The sequence below is a fragment of the Balaenoptera borealis genome (genome assembly GCF_965194805.1).
Source record: "Balaenoptera borealis genome assembly, chromosome: 10".
NCBI lineage: Eukaryota > Metazoa > Chordata > Mammalia > Artiodactyla > Balaenopteridae > Balaenoptera > Balaenoptera borealis.
The window spans coordinates 111,571,857-111,589,508 of NC_138874.1; the positions used below are offsets into that span (position 1 = coordinate 111,571,857).

At 46.9% G+C, this 17,652-nt stretch overlaps 2 protein-coding genes across 4 annotated transcripts in view; one reads left to right on the plus strand and one right to left on the minus strand.

Annotated features, from left to right (window-relative positions):
- Nucleotides 1–66: 66 nt before the first annotated feature.
- On the plus strand, nucleotides 67–12,678 carry BCCIP (BRCA2 and CDKN1A interacting protein). Its single transcript, XM_082406634.1, has 7 exons — nucleotides 67–250; nucleotides 3,368–3,442; nucleotides 4,564–4,644; nucleotides 8,355–8,444; nucleotides 9,219–9,406; nucleotides 10,872–11,046; nucleotides 12,228–12,678. Exons 1-7 carry the CDS (start codon nucleotides 104–106, stop codon nucleotides 12,396–12,398), a joined length of 927 nt encoding a protein of 308 aa, XP_082262760.1. The 5' UTR covers nucleotides 67–103; the 3' UTR covers nucleotides 12,399–12,678.
- Nucleotides 12,462–17,652, minus strand: part of DHX32 (DEAH-box helicase 32 (putative)) — a 54,999-nt gene continuing 49,808 nt past the window's right edge. For all 3 annotated transcript variants that reach the window (XM_082406621.1, XM_082406619.1, XM_082406620.1), the window contains 4 exons: nucleotides 16,998–17,147; nucleotides 15,104–15,291; nucleotides 14,025–14,206; nucleotides 12,462–13,004 (listed from right to left, as the gene is read on the minus strand). In XM_082406621.1, coding sequence (XP_082262747.1) covers nucleotides 12,833–13,004; nucleotides 14,025–14,206; nucleotides 15,104–15,291; nucleotides 16,998–17,147 — 692 coding nt within the window. In that variant the 3' untranslated portion in view covers nucleotides 12,462–12,832. The remainder of the gene's footprint in view (nucleotides 13,005–14,024; nucleotides 14,207–15,103; nucleotides 15,292–16,997; nucleotides 17,148–17,652) is intronic.

Genomic DNA, 17,652 nt, shown 5'->3' on the forward strand with positions numbered 1-17,652 from the left:
CCGCGCCGAGGGTCTTCGTGACCTCCTACCCCCTCCGCTTGTAATGGGTGGGTCCGGAAGGGCGGGCTCATGGAAGTTGCGCAGGCGCAGAGGGGCCGGTAGCATGGCGTCCAGGCCCAAGCGGCGTGCCGTGGACAGCGGGTCTCCGGTTCCTCGCGATGAGGATGAGGATGATGAACTCGAGGATGAGGACGAAGACAACGAAGACAGTGACGAAGAAGAGGATGAAGACGACGAGGTCGTCAATGAGGTGAGAAACACACGCGACCCCGGTTTGGCTTATGTCTGGGAAAAAGCTTTCCGACAACCAAAGCCATGTGAGTGTGTGAGCTGCTTGGAGTAGCGACTTCCCCGTACCTGAGGGTCCTTAAGCAGAAACTGGAGGTGAGAAGAGGTTCTCACTCAGGTTTCACTTCGGTCTTTTACACATTGCAGCCACAGAAAGTTATTTTCAAAAGTCCTATCCCGGCCGGGTGCGTGGGCCCTCCCACCGTCTCAATGGCACCGTCCTCGGTGGCCTTTTTTAGTTCTCAGGCTAAAGCTCCAAATCCTTCTGGGCCGCCGGGGGCCCCGAGTTCATCCTCTGCCCTCCCCGCGCAGCCCTCCCACCGGGTTCGCGGTGCCTGCCTCCCTCACGGCGGCCCCCTTCTTCCCGTTTCTCGAAGGCCAGCCTCCTGCTCCTCTCTACGCGCTGCGTTTTTCCTGCAGTGTTTTCCCTTCCTTGTTCAGATCTCAGATAAGCTGTCTTTTCTGCTCCTCAGACCAAGTCCTGGTGATATGTTATCCTAGAATTGGGTCCTACCGTAGAGCTTGGCATTAGAGGTAGTTAACACTTGTTGAATGAATAATTAGGACGGAATGGTCCTGAAGACCCCGGAATGTCTAATAGGTAGCCCCGAACTTAACACCTGCCAGGCAGAATTGGTAATTTATGCCCCTGCTCCTAATCTTTGCCATTTCTCTAAATGTTACCTGAAAACTGGGTTCACCTCTTGGTGGGTGATCGAGCCAGTAAGCACAACCAAGCTGAAGATTAGGAGAAGGAAGGATTTATTACTTGCAGCAAGTAAGGAGAACACCGGGGGTCTTTCCCAAAGCAGTGTCTCCCCCAAATAGCAACGCTGCTGTTTTAAGCTAAGGGTACGTGCATATTCATGCGGGGGCTTGAGCAGGGGCGAATTCAGCATAAAATTGGGGCGAAGGTCAACAGAGTCCAAGCTTTAGCTGATTGAAGTCTGGGGGGTCATCATCATCATCCGGTCCTCCACCTGGGTGGGGGCCTTAGTTCCTGCAGAACTCAGATATTACGGATATTATTTGAGGAGGAACTAGGACTTTTATGTCAAGAAAGCCATTCCTGGTTCTTTTTCTCAGGGACCCCCTAACGTATCTGCTTACATAAATGGTTGCCAAATTCACCAGCTGCTCCAATCCAAAACCCGAAAGTTAAGTGTAATTCCTCCCTTTTCCTCATCCCGCATCAGTAAATTCTGTTGGCTTTACCTTCAGTATCCAGACGTTTCTCATCATTGATTCCGCAATGGTCAAAGGCCACCTTTCCACCATCTCTTGCCTGGACTTCTGTAGTAACTTAACTGGCATGCTTTTCCCTCTACAATCTCTCCTCCACCCACAGCAGAAAGATCTTTTAAAAATGTAGGTCTAGGGACTTCCCTGGTTGTGCAGCGGTTAAGACTCCTCGCGCTTCCATTGCAGGGGGCATGGGTTTGATCCCTGGTCTGGGAACTAAGATCCTGCGTGCCGCACTGTGCGGCCAAAAAAAAAAAAAGTAGATCTGTTCTCACTTCCCTGCTCTGACCGCTCCAATGGCTTCCCATTTCATTTGTATGAAAATCCAAAGTCCTCATGGTTATTGGACAGAGAGACAGCTAATATGGCGGGATCAGAATAAGGAAGAGAGTGACGGGGGAATAAAGTCAGAGATAAACATGAGCAGGGCAAGCATGGGTGCAGGATTAGTGCTGTGACTGTGGTGTGGGTATATAAAATATTTTCCATGGAACAGAGCTTTCCCTTACAAAGCAGCTCTTTGGCCCCTTGCCTTAAATGTGGTCTCACCATTTTGTATTTAGATCTTTAACTGGCTTTTGCTAACTTTGGGTTATAGAACTCAGAGCTTCTTGCGTTAACATGGATAATCTATCAGTTTGCCAGTGGTTGGAAATTTGTGTAGTAACCGTCACTGATGATAGTGTAAGAAAATAGGCACTTACATATACTGCTGGTGGGACTATAAATTGATGCACCCTTTTTGGGGGGCCATTTGACAACATCAAAACTTTAAAATGTGTATAAATCCTCTAATTCAGTAATTCTGCTTGTGAGAATTTATCCTCCAGCAATAATAGTAATACTAATAATGCATGATTTAGGATCCTCAAGGACTGATCTTATTTAGCACTTAAAAGCCTTTAAGTTTTTTTTTTTGGAGTGAAGTAATCCTTTCATTTATTTATGGAATATTTCAGTGGCATTGCTTCTTAGAGTCTGTTATTATTGTTGTTTTACAGAGATAGATCAGGGAGCCTAGCTACACACACCTTTTAGTTACTTGTACTCACCATATTTCCTCCTGCCTCAGGGCCTTCGTCTGTGCTGTGCCAGGAACTCTCTTTACTGGTCCTAGGTTCCCAGCTCAAGTGTCACTTCTCTAAGGGAAGCCTTTCCTGAATTTCCAACCTCCTATTTCTTAAGCTGTTATAGCACCATTCACCTGTGTTTTATAGCATGCATAGTTGTAAGCTTATATTTATTTCCATGACTATTTCCTTAATGTCTGTATTCCCACCTAAACCGTAAGCTCCAGGAGGGCATGATCATTCTTGTCTGCTTTGCTCACCTTTTCATCTTGAGTGCCTGGCACAGTGCTTGGTACAGAGGGGTACTCAGTAAATTCTTGCCCAGTGAATGAAGCGTGGCCTCAAATCCATGGGCTGAATCAAGCTCTAGGCAATGCCAAGGACTTTTGAAGTGATTTTGTTCTTTGCTCACTCTTACTGCAGTCAGGTAAATAATAATTTCTCATTTTCTTTATCCAGAACAGACTTTCTCAACATCAAAACTAGGTCGCTCTGAATGCTTTGTTCTTCTCAGGCTTTTGTTTCAAATGAGGAGATGGTGTGAAGGTGCTCTGTCATCTGTGCAGATGGCAGTCTTGGCAATGTTTGCTTATTTTGAAGCCTAGGCAGTTATAGTTCTTTTGGTAACATTTTCTTCTTCTTGTCCTTTTTCTGGCATGTTCCGTAGATGGAGGTAGAGCCAAAAAGAATGAGGTGGGGAGGGAAAATAATGCCTGAATTATCTTAGTGAGTTATGTATGATGACCTATTTTGTGTGTCATTTACAGGAAGTGAATATTGAATTCGAAGCTTACTCTATCTCAGATAACGATTACGACGGAATTAAGAAACTACTGCAGCAGGTATTGTCTTTTATTCATTACACATGCATTTGCTCTTCTAAGAAATTCCAGGCCATTCAATATAAGTTGTGTCAGATTTCATTTTTTCTATTTTAGAATCCCCATTCCTACCGTCTCCACTTGGCCTGGAAGGAAGAGTTGTTTTCTTTTCTAGGGCTGATTCCCCTATTTGTGCCTCTGCTCCCAGACCCCTTCCTTTGCTTAATATATTTAAGTATTCTGTGTTCTAAAATACTCTCCCTTTCATATTTTAATTACTTGAGCTATTATTTCTGTTTTTCTCTAATTCACTTCTAAGCTTTGTGGGGTTAAAGGAATTCTCACATAATGGCCCTGTCACTGATTCCACCATCTGGTGCCGCAAGCAGCAGGCTTGCTGCTTCTCCGTATTCCTTTACTCCACATAAGATGGCTTTGGTTCACCACCCTTTAGAGCCCCCAGTGTCCAGCCCACCCTCCTCCCCTCTCTTCTCCTCCCTGTCCGCTCCCCTCCCCAACACCTCCCGTATTACCACCGACTGCCTCGTCTCAAATTTCTGTGTCTTGACTTCTTGGATTTGCTCCGGCTTTTCTTTCCTCTTGGGATTGCTTTTCTGGGTCATCTTCCTGGTCAAATCATTGAAATTTCATTATTTTTATTTGAATATGGAAATTAGAAGTTTTATTAGAAATCATACTTTGGTTTTTTTTTTTTAGGGTTTTTTTTAATAAGTTTATTTTTATTTATTTATTTTTGGCTGAGTTGGGTCTTCGTTGCTGCGTGCAGGCTTTCTCTAGTTGCAGCGAGGTGGGACTACTCTTCATTGCGGTGTGCGGGCTTCTCATTGAGGTGGCTTCTCGTTGCGGAGCACGGGCTCTAGGTGCATGGGCTTCAGTAGTTGTGGATCTCGGGCTCAGTAGTTGTGGCACACGGGCTCAGTATTTGTGGCTCGCGGGCTCTAGAGCGCAGGCTCAGTAGTTGTGGTGCACGGGCTTAGTTGCTCTGTGGCATGTGGGATCTTCCTGGACCAGAGCTCGAACCCGTGTCCCCTGCATTGGCAGGCGGATTCTTAACCACTGTGCCACCAGGGAAGTCCCATACTTTGGTTTTAATTTAAAATATTTTTTTTTTCTCCTCTTAGCTTTTCCTAAAAGCTCCTGTGAACACTGCAGAACTAACAGATCTCTTAATTCAACAGAACCATATCGGGAGTGTCATTAAGGTAAGCAGGACAGTTGTGTTTATTCTGATTAAATTAGTTCTTTATCCCAAGTTCCTCCTGTTTTATAGCAAGTAGGCCAGAAACTCAAATTGGAAAGTATTACTGGTTAGAAGGCCATCTCAGCAATTCAGGGTTATTAAATGCAGTGATCTAGGTTGTGGCAGCGGATAGGGAGAGAAGTGGGCTGATTCAGAAGATATTGGGGAGGTGAAATACGACGGGGCTTAATGAATGGTTGGGTCTGAGAGTGAGTGGAAAAGGAGTTGAGGATGATACCCTAGTGTCTGGCTGGAGAACCCAGATAGCAAGCATGGAGGAGGATCAGGTTAAGAGGGGAACACGAGTTTGGATTTGTACATTTTGCGTTTGATTTGCCTGTGATACGTGCAAGTGAGATGTTGCGCAGCAGCTGGAGACTGGGGAATTTTCAGCACATAAATGGTCACTGAAGTCGGAGTAGTTGAAGTTGTCCAGGGAGGGCAGGGACAGAGTCTGATCATAACAGCGTTAGTTGGGGGGGTGAGCTAAGTGGCAGAACCTGCCGAGGAGACTCAGGAGTGACAGGAGAGGGAAAAGGGGGAAAGCCTTGAGTGGTGTCATGCAAAGCAGGGGGTGGCACTCGGAGGAGGAGGGAGCAGGACTGGGACGAATCCCGCCTCTGTGTGTACCCTCCGCTGGCTCGACGTTTCTTCTGCTGCCTGACAGACTGCCCTGCGGCTTCGAGTCTTAGGACAGCAACAGTACTCGTTTGGCCCGTGACTCTGCACTTTGGACAGAGCTCAGTGAGGACAGCTCGTATTCGCTCCGGGCACATTAGCTGCAGAGGCTCAGCACGGGGCTGGCGGGTTTCCTTGCCAGATGGTTCACTCCTGTGTCTCTGTTGGGAGCCCAGCTGGAAGCATGGGCCTCAGTCTCTGTAGTGTGGGCCTCCCTACCCAAGAGGGCCAGGCAGAAGTGCAGAGCATCTTATGTTACCGGGTGATTTCCACCGTTCATTTGATCAGCAGACGTGATGGCCTGTGCAGGTCCAAGGGGAGGGCGCATGGACCGCCCCCCTCGGTGGGAGGAGTGTCTAGGTCACTTTGTCAGAAGAGAATGGGGGATAGGAAAAATCGCTTCAGCCGTCTGTGGAAAATACAGTCTGCACGGTGACCTTCATCTTTCTCCGTGGGCATCTCTGACGATGAGGATGGTGCCTGCTTCGTAGGTGGGGGGTGGGGGTGAACGAGAGAAGATGCTTAGAACAGCATCTGGTGCGCGGCTCGTGCTCTGTATGCGTAACTGTCCCCGTTGAAGTCTTTTTTTCTGTTCCCAGCACCTATCGTCTAGCTTATTGTAAAAAAGCAAAATAAACAACTCCACCTCAGTCTAAGCTTCCACTCAAACGACCTCACCTTCAGGCATCTCACTTGGTTTTCAAAGCCAAAATTCTTGAAAGATATTTTGCGTTTGGTTTCCACCTCCTCTCCTCCTAAACACCTTAATCTGGCTTTTACCCCCAACACTCTCCTGGTGTCCTGAAACTGATGGGATCACCAACATCTTCATTACTAAATACAACAGACGCTTTTCAGACCTGCTGCCAACATTCAGAACCTGTAGCACACAACGTCAGGAAAATGAGAGGGTGACACCTCAGCAGCTGCCTGCTCTGTCATCAGACACACGTGAGCTCTAGCTGATTGGTGTCCCGAGACCTGATGCATACCGATGAGAAGCAGTCGCTTTTATTTTTGAAAAAGCTTATTATTCTCTAGTCGGGGGATTCAGCCTTTCATTGGATAATTACACAAATAAGTCTAAATTACAGTTATGGCTTCCTTGGCTTCCAAGAGACACCTGAGGTGTCCCAGGGACCGAGGCTTCTTGTTCCTAGGACAGGGACTGCCAGAGCTTTCTCTGGAGGCTGTGGAGCTGGGGGGATTTGGACTCTTCTGGAGAAGGCGTTTCCGAGAGAAGGGGACGGGGGCTGGGGAGCGCGTGTGCGAGGCTGGGCGCGAAGCTGGAGACTCAGGGCCCGGGTGTCATGCAGCGGGTTGCTCAGACCACGGCTGCCACGAAGAATTGTGCTGAGCGAAGAGGCTCGGGAGAGGGAAGGGGTGGGCTGGGAGGGGCGGGCCTCGGCCAGGCGGGGAGGCGGGGGGGGGGGGGGGGAGGCGGGGGGGGGGGGAGGCGGGGGGGGGGGAGACGGGGGCGGGGCCCGCGCCTCGGAGCGCGGAGCCGGGGCTGCCGGCGGGGCTGCCGGCGGGGCGTCTGGCGGCCTGTCCAGGGGAGGAAGACCGAGTGGGTTCCAGGGTGCTCGTTGCTTTTCACCGACTGGGGGTTTGGGGGGGTCTCAGGGCTTCACACTGAGGGGCCTTCTTCCTGCCCCGGCTTTCCATCCGTTGGCACCACGCAGGTTTTGCCACGCTGGCCGGGGTCCCCCCGACGTGCACGGGAGGTGCCGTGCTGCTCTCGGAGGACCAGGGCGGGTTCACGCAGTACGTTCTTCTGCGCTCCTCTCCCCTCTCCTGCAAGAGCCGACGTGCCCTTGGTCCTCTCGCTGGGACTGCGTCAGTCTCTCCTGAGCTGCCTGGGCGCCCTCCTGCGTTGCTGAGCTCCAGGCACCCCCGCGTCTGGCAGCCGCTCTGGCGGTGACGCAGGCCTTCGGGGCCTCGCCGCAGCCGCCCCCCTTCGTGTTCCCGCACCGCCAGCTTCCGTGGAAGTGTGCTGCTGTGAAGCCTGGTCGCCCCTTCGCCTGAGGCCCCCTCCGTGGCACCGTCAGCTTGGATCCGGGAGCCCAGGCCCCTCCCGCAGCTCTGTCTGCTTCGACTTCCGCCCCTCGGGCAGGCTCCGCTCCGCTCTCTGTTCCTCCTGAGGCCCCGGCCACCGGGGGGCGCCCTGGCGCTGCCGACCGCACCTGGCTGAGCCCGTGGGCTGGTGCCCCTTCGCACAGAGCAAGTTCAGGGACGGACGGGCCGTCGTGGGTCCCTGCTGGCCTTCGGTGGAAGAGCAGCAGCCTCATTTTATTTCATTCATTCAGCACTTGTTCCCCAAGGACTTAGTCTGGCCTGGCTCCGTGCTGGGGGGCGGGGATGCTGCGAGAGGAGTTTACAGCTGGGACGAGCAAACAAGCAACAGGTAAAAGAAGATGTGGACTCTGCGTCGAGCGGAGCCAGGAAGTTCAAGGTGGAGTCAGGCATCTCACTCTTAGTTCTGTTTTCTCGATTCCTCATTTCCTCTCTTGCCCTCGTTTTCTTCTCTCCTGCCCATGCACACGGAGGCATTGCTCACCTTCAACAGTGGTCGGGACCGGCCGGTGCTCAGGAAGCATGGGTTTCAGGTGAGACAGTGTGGCGGACCCACCGAGAAACAGGGCCGGGCTGGCTCCAGCCAGACCGCTCAGAAAACAGACTAAAACGGTTTCCTTCATGAGGTCTTATCTGTTCTGGATTTATAAGACATTGAGGAAAATGTCTTAAGAGTCTAGTAAAAAGAAATTTAGAGCAGGAGATCATCCAGAATGTAAGAAGAGGACAAAATCAAGGGAGGTAAAGTGATGTGAACAAGACCACACAGTTTTAGCCCACGGTGCTTTTCTGAGGTGATGACAGTAAAACAAAGTTATCGTTTGAAAACTGGAAAGATAAATGAGGCCTGGATTCCAAGACTTGGTATTGCACTTCTCTCCAACCAAATATAAAATTAATTTTTTTTTCTTTTTAAAATAGCAAACGGATGTTTCAGAAGACAGCGATGATGATGTGGATGAAGATGGGATTTTTGGTTTCATAAGTCTTTTGAATTTAACTGAAAGAAAGGTTGGTTTCCCTGGCTGGCATCAGAATGGTTATTCCTTAGGCCAGAACCTCAGGAGTTAATTTTATTTAATGCATGATAAAAGTATCTTTTATATCAGACAATGATATTAACTATAAATATGTGTGTTTTTGTGAAATCTTATTGTAATCCTTTTTTCAGTATGAAGGTGTTTTTGTTTTCCTTTGAATACTCTGTACCCAGTTAAAGTCATTTACTGCCTGTGATACAGAGAATCGTCACCTGGCTTTTCAGGAATGGTGTCCTGATGTTGGTGTTGACACAGGAGCTGTTTTGCTGTCTCTGCAGCTGTTTTGATTCTGAGTCTTTGTTGCTTTCTGAAGTTGAGGACACTTACTGACATTTATTTGTATTTTCATTCATTACTTTTTATTGACTCATTGATGAGTTCTAATAAACAACCAGCAGCTTCCCCTCCTTAGAATAAGATGCAGGCTATACTTTATCGTAATTTTTAATTGAACTTTTCCAGTTACTTCCATCTGTCTTTATGAGATGGATTAGAATTTCCATCCCAGTATGTCTGAGTGTTAGTATAACCTTCTCTGACCCCTGATTATGGGCTTGTAAATAACCAGGTGTAGTTACTTTAGAGAAATACTTAAGCAATCAACACTGATGACATATACGGTTTTAAAGGTTTTGGCAGAAAACTGCCCTTACCTGTAAGATAAAAAGTGATAGCTCTCACTTTGGAGTTTTCTCCTGTAAGTGATGGCCTGTAATAAAAAGCGAGCCTTCTCTTTGCTTTCTAGGGTACCCCGTGTGCTGAACAAATTAAAGAGTTTATTTTACGCCTCTGCGAGAAGAACTGTGAAAAGAGCATGGCTGAACAGCTGGACAAGCTTTTCAATGACGCCACCAGGCCTGTGGGCTTTCTGCTGAGTGAAAGATTCATTAACGTTCCTCCACAGATTGCGCTGCCCATGCACCAACAGCTTCAGTAAGACACTTTGGAAAATGCCTTTGAACGGTAGTTTTTTCCCAAGTGGATTCAGAAATGTGATTCAAATGGAATATGTTGATAGAAAGAGTTCTGCCCTTGGTTTGAGCATGAGTGGTGAGAGTGCCTGTGAGATGCATGCATTATTAATAATTGGCTTTTTAAAAGAGTTTTAATTACTTAGGAATATTGTGACAGTAGGCTTAATAATCTTAGAGATTAAAATGGTATAAAAATAGTTGAGTTTCATGTAGACTTTTTACCTCCATTTGACTAAAGCTTTTAACCCTCTTCACAGATAGATTTCTGTAACACAAATAAAATGTTGAATAATTACAACAGTAACAAACAGTACAACTCCTAAATTCCACTGGGATATTTTATGACTAATGCAGCCATGGTCCTGATACTGCATCTCTGGCTTCTCAGGGTTTGTTATTTTGTTTTTTAATTCAGGAGTTTTAAGTTTACAAGAATATTTTAAATGTAAGAAGGGCTAAGAATTGACATTGCCCGTGCTTTGAAATAGAGGAGGATAAAATTACAGGCAGGCCCCCAGGCTTTACAGAATATTGTTTCTCAGAGGTCATGGTACTTCTTTGTGATCTCCCTGGAAATAGTTGGTGCGAATGTAACTATAGTCTGAAGACCTTTAGGTTTCCCATTTTTCCTTTATAGATGCATTGCTTTTTAGTTTTACTCTCATACTCCTCCTCACCCCTCAGCTAATACTCATATTGTACTTCTGGTGCCTAAGTGTTTTTTGTTTTGCGTTGTCTTTTTTTCTGATCAGCTGGAGCTCATGTTTATTTGGTTTCAGGAGAGGGTGATCTGCTTTCTCCCCATCCTCTATTGAAGAAAGCTGCAGTGGGTTGTTCTGAGTTTCTTTACATTTTTGTTTAGTCAGATGCACAGGGTTATTGTATGATTTAAAGAAAGGAAGAAAAGAATTAAAGGCTTCATTGCTAGCCCATTGACTGTGGTAGTTTGGGGCATCTTTCTGGCCATTCCTGCAGGAGGTCAGAAATGAGTCCCAGACGTGGTGATTGGAGATTGTAGCGGTCACATGCTGTAATGGCATTGGCCATGGCCGTGTGCCTTTGTGTGCTTCAGTTAAATGTTTGTTGTTTTAGAAAATCCAGATCCTTAGGTATTTTTACCAGAGCAGTGACGTGTGAACTTGAGATTCCTCTGTTAGTTGCTGTGTATCCACAGCTCAGAGCATAATCTGAGAGTCATCGTACCATTTATTATAAAAGGCGCTGCCACAATCAATTGAATGTGCACCTGGATGCATAAAGAAAACTCATTGCTTTAGAAGCGTCCAGATCTAATGTCTGTCCGTTAAGCCTGCGTCACAGCAGAGCCCAGAGAAGAGGCCTCACCGGTTTTCTCTGTGCTCTGGTTTGTTGATGGATCTCGCCTCACCCATCAGCCAAACCTTATGTGTGTGTATGCCTCGTAGGAAAGAACTAGCAGAGGCGCACAAAACTAACAAGCCATGTGGGAAGTGTTACTTCTACCTTCTGATTAGCAAGACGTTTGTGGAAGCAGGAAAAAGCAATTCCAAAAAGAAATGGAGCAGCCAAAAGAAAGATGAGTTAATGTTTGCAAATGCAGAAGAAGAATTTTTCTATGAGGTAAGACCATCCTGTTCCATCTCTTTGTTTAGATGTAAATAAGGATTTTCTCGATAATAATCAGGATTTATTGCTCTCCCATTTCATGTCCAAGTCCTGCGACTGTGGCCATTCTGTTTTTAAACCTCCGTATCTAGAGCAGCCAGGAGCTAGTAACACAGTGAGAGTGGGGAGGAGGTGATTACCACGCTGACGACATGCCTACTGTGAGATCTTTATTCTCAAAGCACTCTGGGAGGTGAACATCGGCCTGTGTGCACAGACGGGGACGCTGAGTCCGGGGAGCTTGGAGCCGCTGTCTGGTCGGTGTGGAGGACGGGGTGGACCCTGCTCTCCCGGTGCCGGCTCATGTGCTGCCCTGTGCCCTTAGTCCTGGAGGCCACCCCATGGGTGGGATTTCTAGCACTCTCTCCCTGTAAAAGCTTGTGCTGTGACGGACAACCAGATACCAGAGCATAAACTTTCTTATGCTGCCTTCCTCTCAAAAATGTTAAATACATCTCTGAGGAGGACATATTTTCCTGGATTGGATGATATCACTTATTTTAAGGCGTCCACTAAAGACTAAACCACTAAACATTCAGCTCTGCCCTTGTTTTTCGGGAAGTAAATAAGTGAAAATTAAATTTTTAAAAATGTGTGCCTCAGTACTTCAGGCAGACCATGTCAGGGACATATGTAATGGGTGTTTTAAAATGGGCTGGTTACGCAGACCTCCCTGTCTTCACACAACAGCTTTATGCTAAGGAAGCAGCTGGGACAATGGGTAAGACCAGCATTTAAAGATGATTCTTCTCATTAACTGTCAGATTTTATGAGTCTTAATTTCACTTGTGTATCATGAGATTATTTTGAGACTCAAATGAGATTATGAATGTGAGCGACTTCAGAATTATAAACAGTATATAGGTGGGTAGTAGTGTTAATATTACTTAGCTGCTTGTTCCCCTCTTAGAAATGGAACACTTCCATCCATACTCCTCAGGTAAGTTAGAAATCTATTTGGTGAGTGTTTTATAACGTCTGCCTGACTGTCCCATTTGAGCTTCTTTGATTCTGTGTTTTGCTTCCTTCAGCTGTCAGTCTTACTACATATGCCAAACATAGTATTTTTTGTTATCAAGTAAGTGAGTTTTGCCTTTAGCTTGTCTGAATTTTAAATTTATGGTTCTTTGGTTTAGAAGGCAATCCTGAAGTTCAACTACTCAGTGCAGGAGGAGAGCGACACGTGTCTGGGAGGCCGATGGTCCTTTGATGATGTGCCAATGAAGCCCCTGCGAACTGTGATGTTAATTCCAAGCGACAAAATGAATGAAATCATGGATAAACTGAAAGAACATCTATCTGTCTAACCCATTTCCCATGGACAGTGCTGGGCTTGTTTTTGTAAAAATTACCAGAAGACTCAGTGGAGATTTACTGAAAAACTCATGACTTTATTCAGATTAAGGTCCTCTGCAAAAAGTAGGGTTCTGTCACCCGTGTCTGTGACACATTTACAAAATATCTTTGCTTTTTAAAATTTTGGTCAAATTAAGAATGGTTGATTAAAAACTTTTCCAATAAGAAGAAAAACATGGAGTAGTAATTTAAAGAACTCAATAAAAACTTCTATTTTTAGTTGTTAAATAATATGCAAAAAGTGTTATTCTTTTCAAGACTATCCTGTGTGGGGTATGACATCCATCTTCACGTCGCGTCTGCACATCACTCCAGTGGACCAGCTGTTAGGCTGCCTTTGGGATATTTATTGCACCTCAGGTTTTGTGTAGAAGGTTCTTGAGAGTCACTGTATAGTGCATCTTTGTTCAGTAGTTTCAGGGCAGTTCTCACACATTTTCTGTTCCTTTTTCATTGCTGAAATGGGTGATAGGTGATCCATCACTTGCTGTAGAATATCCTTACTTTCACTAGGAGGCAGATTACTGAAATAGTATTGTGGTGCCAATTGCATAAATCTGTTTAAAACAAAAAATTATTATTTTTGGTGAGAGGTACCAAACATGACTGGACACTTCCCAGGCCTGGAGAATCTGCTTGTAGAATTTTGATTAGTTTGAACTTCTCAGTGGCTTGGTCTGCCTTTGTAGAATGAATACTTTCTGTGGTTTACATGGAAACAATCCAATTGCATTTCTAGGATAAGTTGGGTCCTATAGGGTTATGCCATACAGCGGAAGTGATACCCCCCCCACCACCACCGAGGGGAACGGGTACTTCCCCCAAGGCCCATCACAATTTTGCAACAGATCAGATCAGATGCTTGGGAGAACTCTGGGTGCATAAGAGGGAGTATCTTTGTGTCTCTTACTAGTACCATACCATATCCATTTGCTGAAGCTGGACACACCTGTAGTTAGTCCTGGTTCCTGCCTAGAACATCACACAGCCCAAGTGGTAGTGGTACCTTCACAGTGGGTCTAGCATCTGCAGCAGCCTCTGAGGCTGGTCTCCATTCTCACTGCTGCCCCTATAGCCCATTCACTTAGCAGCCAGAGGGATCTTTAAAATATACGGAGAAGAGGTTACCCTTGCTTAAAACTTTCCAATTGCTTTGTACTGCACTTAGGATCAACTCCAAACTCTTTATGTGGCCCGTAAGCCCTACACCTCTGCTACCTGCCTGTCTTCAACCTCGCCTCCACCCCTTCTCTTCCCCACTTGCTCCAGTCTCAGTGGCCTGTCTGTTTTGAGAGGTTGCCACGCTCCTCAAGGTCTGCACCTGCTAGCCCTGTTCCTCTTAAGGTGCATCGCGCTTTGCTGTACATTTCTATACTGTGTTCTCTCTTTATGCTGTAATCTCAGAGGCGTGAACATTTCTTAGTCATCTATGGAGACCTGCCTTTAGTAGGTACTGTCAACATAATTTAGATTGGTAGCAGTATAAACTTATATTGAAAATGTAAGAAAAACCAAATTTGTCATTTGCTCTTCATGTATGAATTCCAAGAAACCCCCTTTTTCTCCATTAAACTTACAGCTCAGGAGAGATTTCTGAGGCGATCCTGATGTAGTTGTTGTCAGATATGCTGAATTTATGGAAGAGAACCCACTCTGGCATCTTCTTGGTGACAGAGTAACAAGAAAGGGGATGCAGCTGTGCAACTTGCTTGTGCGTCAGCATTAAGTAATTGCCTGACCCATCAACATCCCGAGCAATCTAAAAGGCAGCGTTTTAAAGAAAAAAGGATTTTGTATTAATACGGAGATCGATACACAAAAATATTTTGTTTTAAAAATTCCAAAATACTTCATACAGAATAGTTAAAACTACAAATTTGCTGCCCATGTTTTCTAGTTTCAGATATAGAAAATAAGACATAAACATGTTTTGCTCAAAACTTGGAGCCAGTGATGATGATAATGTTAACTAATTTCATCAATTTCAGGGCAGCATGCCAAAATAGTGCAGCTACAGAGGTGAATGTTTTGGTCAAGAAATAAAGCTAGCACGTTCCCTGTCACATTATGCACCACGCTTGCAAATGTCCAGTGCTTTACACTTGACGTTTAAGCTCATTTAATCCTCATGATAACCCTGTGATGCAGGTAACCTTACTTCTTCCATACAGATGAGGAAATCCATGCTAAAATGTCCTTTTTCTCCATTAAGAGTGCTTTAGAGTTTAGGTGGTGCATACTTATTCTGTAATGTGCTTTAGTTTAGAGGCGCTACGTTAGTCAACCTCCACGCTGGGAAAGAAACAAATGGGCTGTTGCCTTTACTTCTTGGTGGGCATTAATTACATCACCAGGTACCTGGGAGCAAACAGGTGAGATGCGGGGCTGTAACTGTTCAGCCGGAGTGTTGTAACAACTCCTCTGTGATGGAAAAGGTCTTCTGGACAGAGAGAATGTTCTAGCTTAGTCCTCCATTCCCCTGAGGGGAAGTGTATTTAAATACCAAATCTTTAATAACATAGAAGGGTTTTTAGTTTTATTTTAAAGTTAACATCAATACAATAATCATCCTAAGTGGGAGGTTTCTGACAGGATGTCCTGAATATGTGAAATTTTGTAAAGCGCACACTACAGGTGTGGCCTTATCCATTCTTACCTGCATGAAATAACCAGAGAGAAGAGCTTTCCTTATGTTCAGAGTGTTTTCCTTTGAGCCAAAAGCAGGTTCTGTGTAAGGAAGCTCGATTCGCTTGATGATTTCTAAGAGTTCGGCTCGGATAACATCTGCCATCCTGAGTGCAGAGCAGTTGAGGAAGCGATCGTGACACCACTTTTCAACACAGTCTAGGAAGGAACGAACAAAACTATTTAGAAATGACTTGTCATAACTGAGAGAGCCCAGGCGGGAAGGCGCTCGGCCTCTGCGTCTCTCTGTGTCCTCTCCTAACAAGGTTGTCACGTGAGTGAGTGGGAGGGAGGCAGCAAGGACGGGGACCTCCGCTGGCCGCGGGAGTGGCTGTCCCTGGCACTGCTGGGAAGGGAGAGGGTGCCGGCTGGCAGGCCCTGCAGTGGCCGCGGGGGACTCCACGAGCCCACCAACTGTGAAGTGCAGGTCCCTAGCGCTGACCAATACTATAGCACCCTCATCTGGCTCGTAAGGGGCAGCGGAGACTGTCTCAAGATCAACATTTCGTCCAGCGTGCGTACGGCGAGGATGTACGTGCCCACGACATTCAATCAAAGAAGGAGGGAAAAGCTTACAGTACAGATAGCTCTGATCCATGAAAATATCTCACATACTTTACTTAATTATAGGAGAAGGATTACTACTAGGCTGATGTGGGAATTAATGATGTTACAGTTAAGCTCGCCTACCCTAGCTGCAAATTCTGTATCGAAATTCAGTCCCCTGGATCAGTGTGAAGTTATTCTTTCTTGCCGTCTGTGATTAGCTGGACCCAGAGTTTTGCCGTGGCCTGGGAGCACAAGTGGCCTCGGCGCAGCGGGCCGCAGACCTCCGTCGGTCCTTCCCGTCCACTCACTCAGGCCCGTCTGGAGCCACAGGAGTGCGTGCACTTGCTCCAACGACGACCGCCACCGGCTTGCCCTCCAAAGATGCCAAGGCTCTCATGTACTTTCTGGCTCCACTGACAACTTTTTCTGCTCAGCTTTGAAAAACTAACTCCCTGCTCTGCCACTCTGACTGCTGTCATACTTTTCACTTCACTTTAAACATTTTTCACACCATCTGCTGGAGCAAAGGAGGTAAAAGCAGCATCGTGGAGAACAAAGGTGAGAACAATCCTCCTGGTAGGAAGGGAGCTCCCCTCCGGCTGTGTCCGCCTCACTGCTTTGCCCCATCTGCCCCTGGAGACCCCCTTCCTGTCTTTAAGGCCCAGCACAGGAGTTTCACGTGCAGGAGTTTTCCGTTCCCTCACCACTGGGAACGGGAACATACCCACCGTGGTTTAGACGTACCCAGGACTTCTGCCGCAGCTCTGCACCAGGCCATTCTACTCCCCTGCACGCCCTCCCCGCCCCTCTCCTCGGCCAGGCTCCAGCCGCCCTCAGCTCATCAGCCTATTCGTTACTATTACCTGGAGCTGGGGGTTTTCTTTGTTTGGTTTTGAATGCTCCATATTCTCTCTCCATCCAGTAGTGAGCATGCCACGTTATGAAAGGCACAAAGCACAGCTCTGGCCGGTGGGCACCTAGAGATGGCAGTTCCTTTCCTTCCTCCCTGGACCCGAGAGGACAGGAGCCGCGCTGTGCAAGTCTGTGTCCCCCCGTCCCTGTGTCCCCAGCGAGCTCGCTCTGAAGGCCGCCGGGCTGGGTGCCGGGTCCGTGGATGCAGGGCCGCCCTCTGTGGAAGCAGGAGGCGTGTCTCTACTGCTCACCTGTGGGTGCCTGAGGGCCTCAAGCGCCATCCCACTCAAATGACCAAGGGGGCTGGAAAGAAAGGGTGTTGGACGAATAACAACCCAGCTTTGTCTGGGGAAGGAAAGGTGGAATTCGGAGGTAATTTCTGAGAAGGTCAAGCATTCACTTACGTTCGCTGGTGGAATTCAGAGCCATGTCCTGGTAGGCCTTGTAAATGTTGATGAGGGTGAAGTGATCTCCTTCAGGATGTAAGAACTTCTTCCAACAAGACAAGGCGGCCTCCTCTGCTCCCCGGGGCAGATGCGAAAAGCAATTAGGAGCTTTAAGATGCAAAAGGTAAGAAGGTCAGCAATAATGAGATGTGCCCTTTAGCCCTTTAGCACGACAGGCTGCGGGGGGAACGGATGGGGGCTCACTGCTGTTTGTGGCCCTGCTCCTGTCTTACTCTGTGAATAACATGCTATCCTGTTTACTTAGAAATCAGAGAACTGTAGGGTGGGCTGTCATCTTGTGCTTCTCCTTGCTCTTGTGTGTTAGCTTTTCTCAGGTCTGCTCAGCACAGCGGACACCCTGCTTGTAAATATTACAGCCCCCGGTCCAGGGACAGGATTAGAACTCAGGTCCTAATGCAGCATAGCCTTTGGTTTGTCCTGCCAGTAAAAGAATCAATTAAAACCTATAAACCAAGATGAATGAGGTGGTAGGAAATAAAAAACACGCACATGTGACACGTTTTTCTTGATCTGTACCGATTACTTCAGCAAAAGCGAACTTGGTATGCTTTCACCTGTCTGATTTAAGAAATTCACTGGGTTTTTATTTAGA

Coding starts and splice junctions, on each gene's coding strand:
- BCCIP (XM_082406634.1), top strand. CDS start 104: ATGGCGTCCAGGCCCAAGCGGCGTGCCGTGGACAGCGGGTCTCCGGTT. Junction 8,445..9,218: donor TGAATTTAACTGAAAGAAAG/GTTGGTTTCCCT, acceptor TTTGCTTTCTAG/GGTACCCCGTGTGCTGAACA. Junction 9,407..10,871: donor CCCATGCACCAACAGCTTCA/GTAAGACACTTT, acceptor TATGCCTCGTAG/GAAAGAACTAGCAGAGGCGC.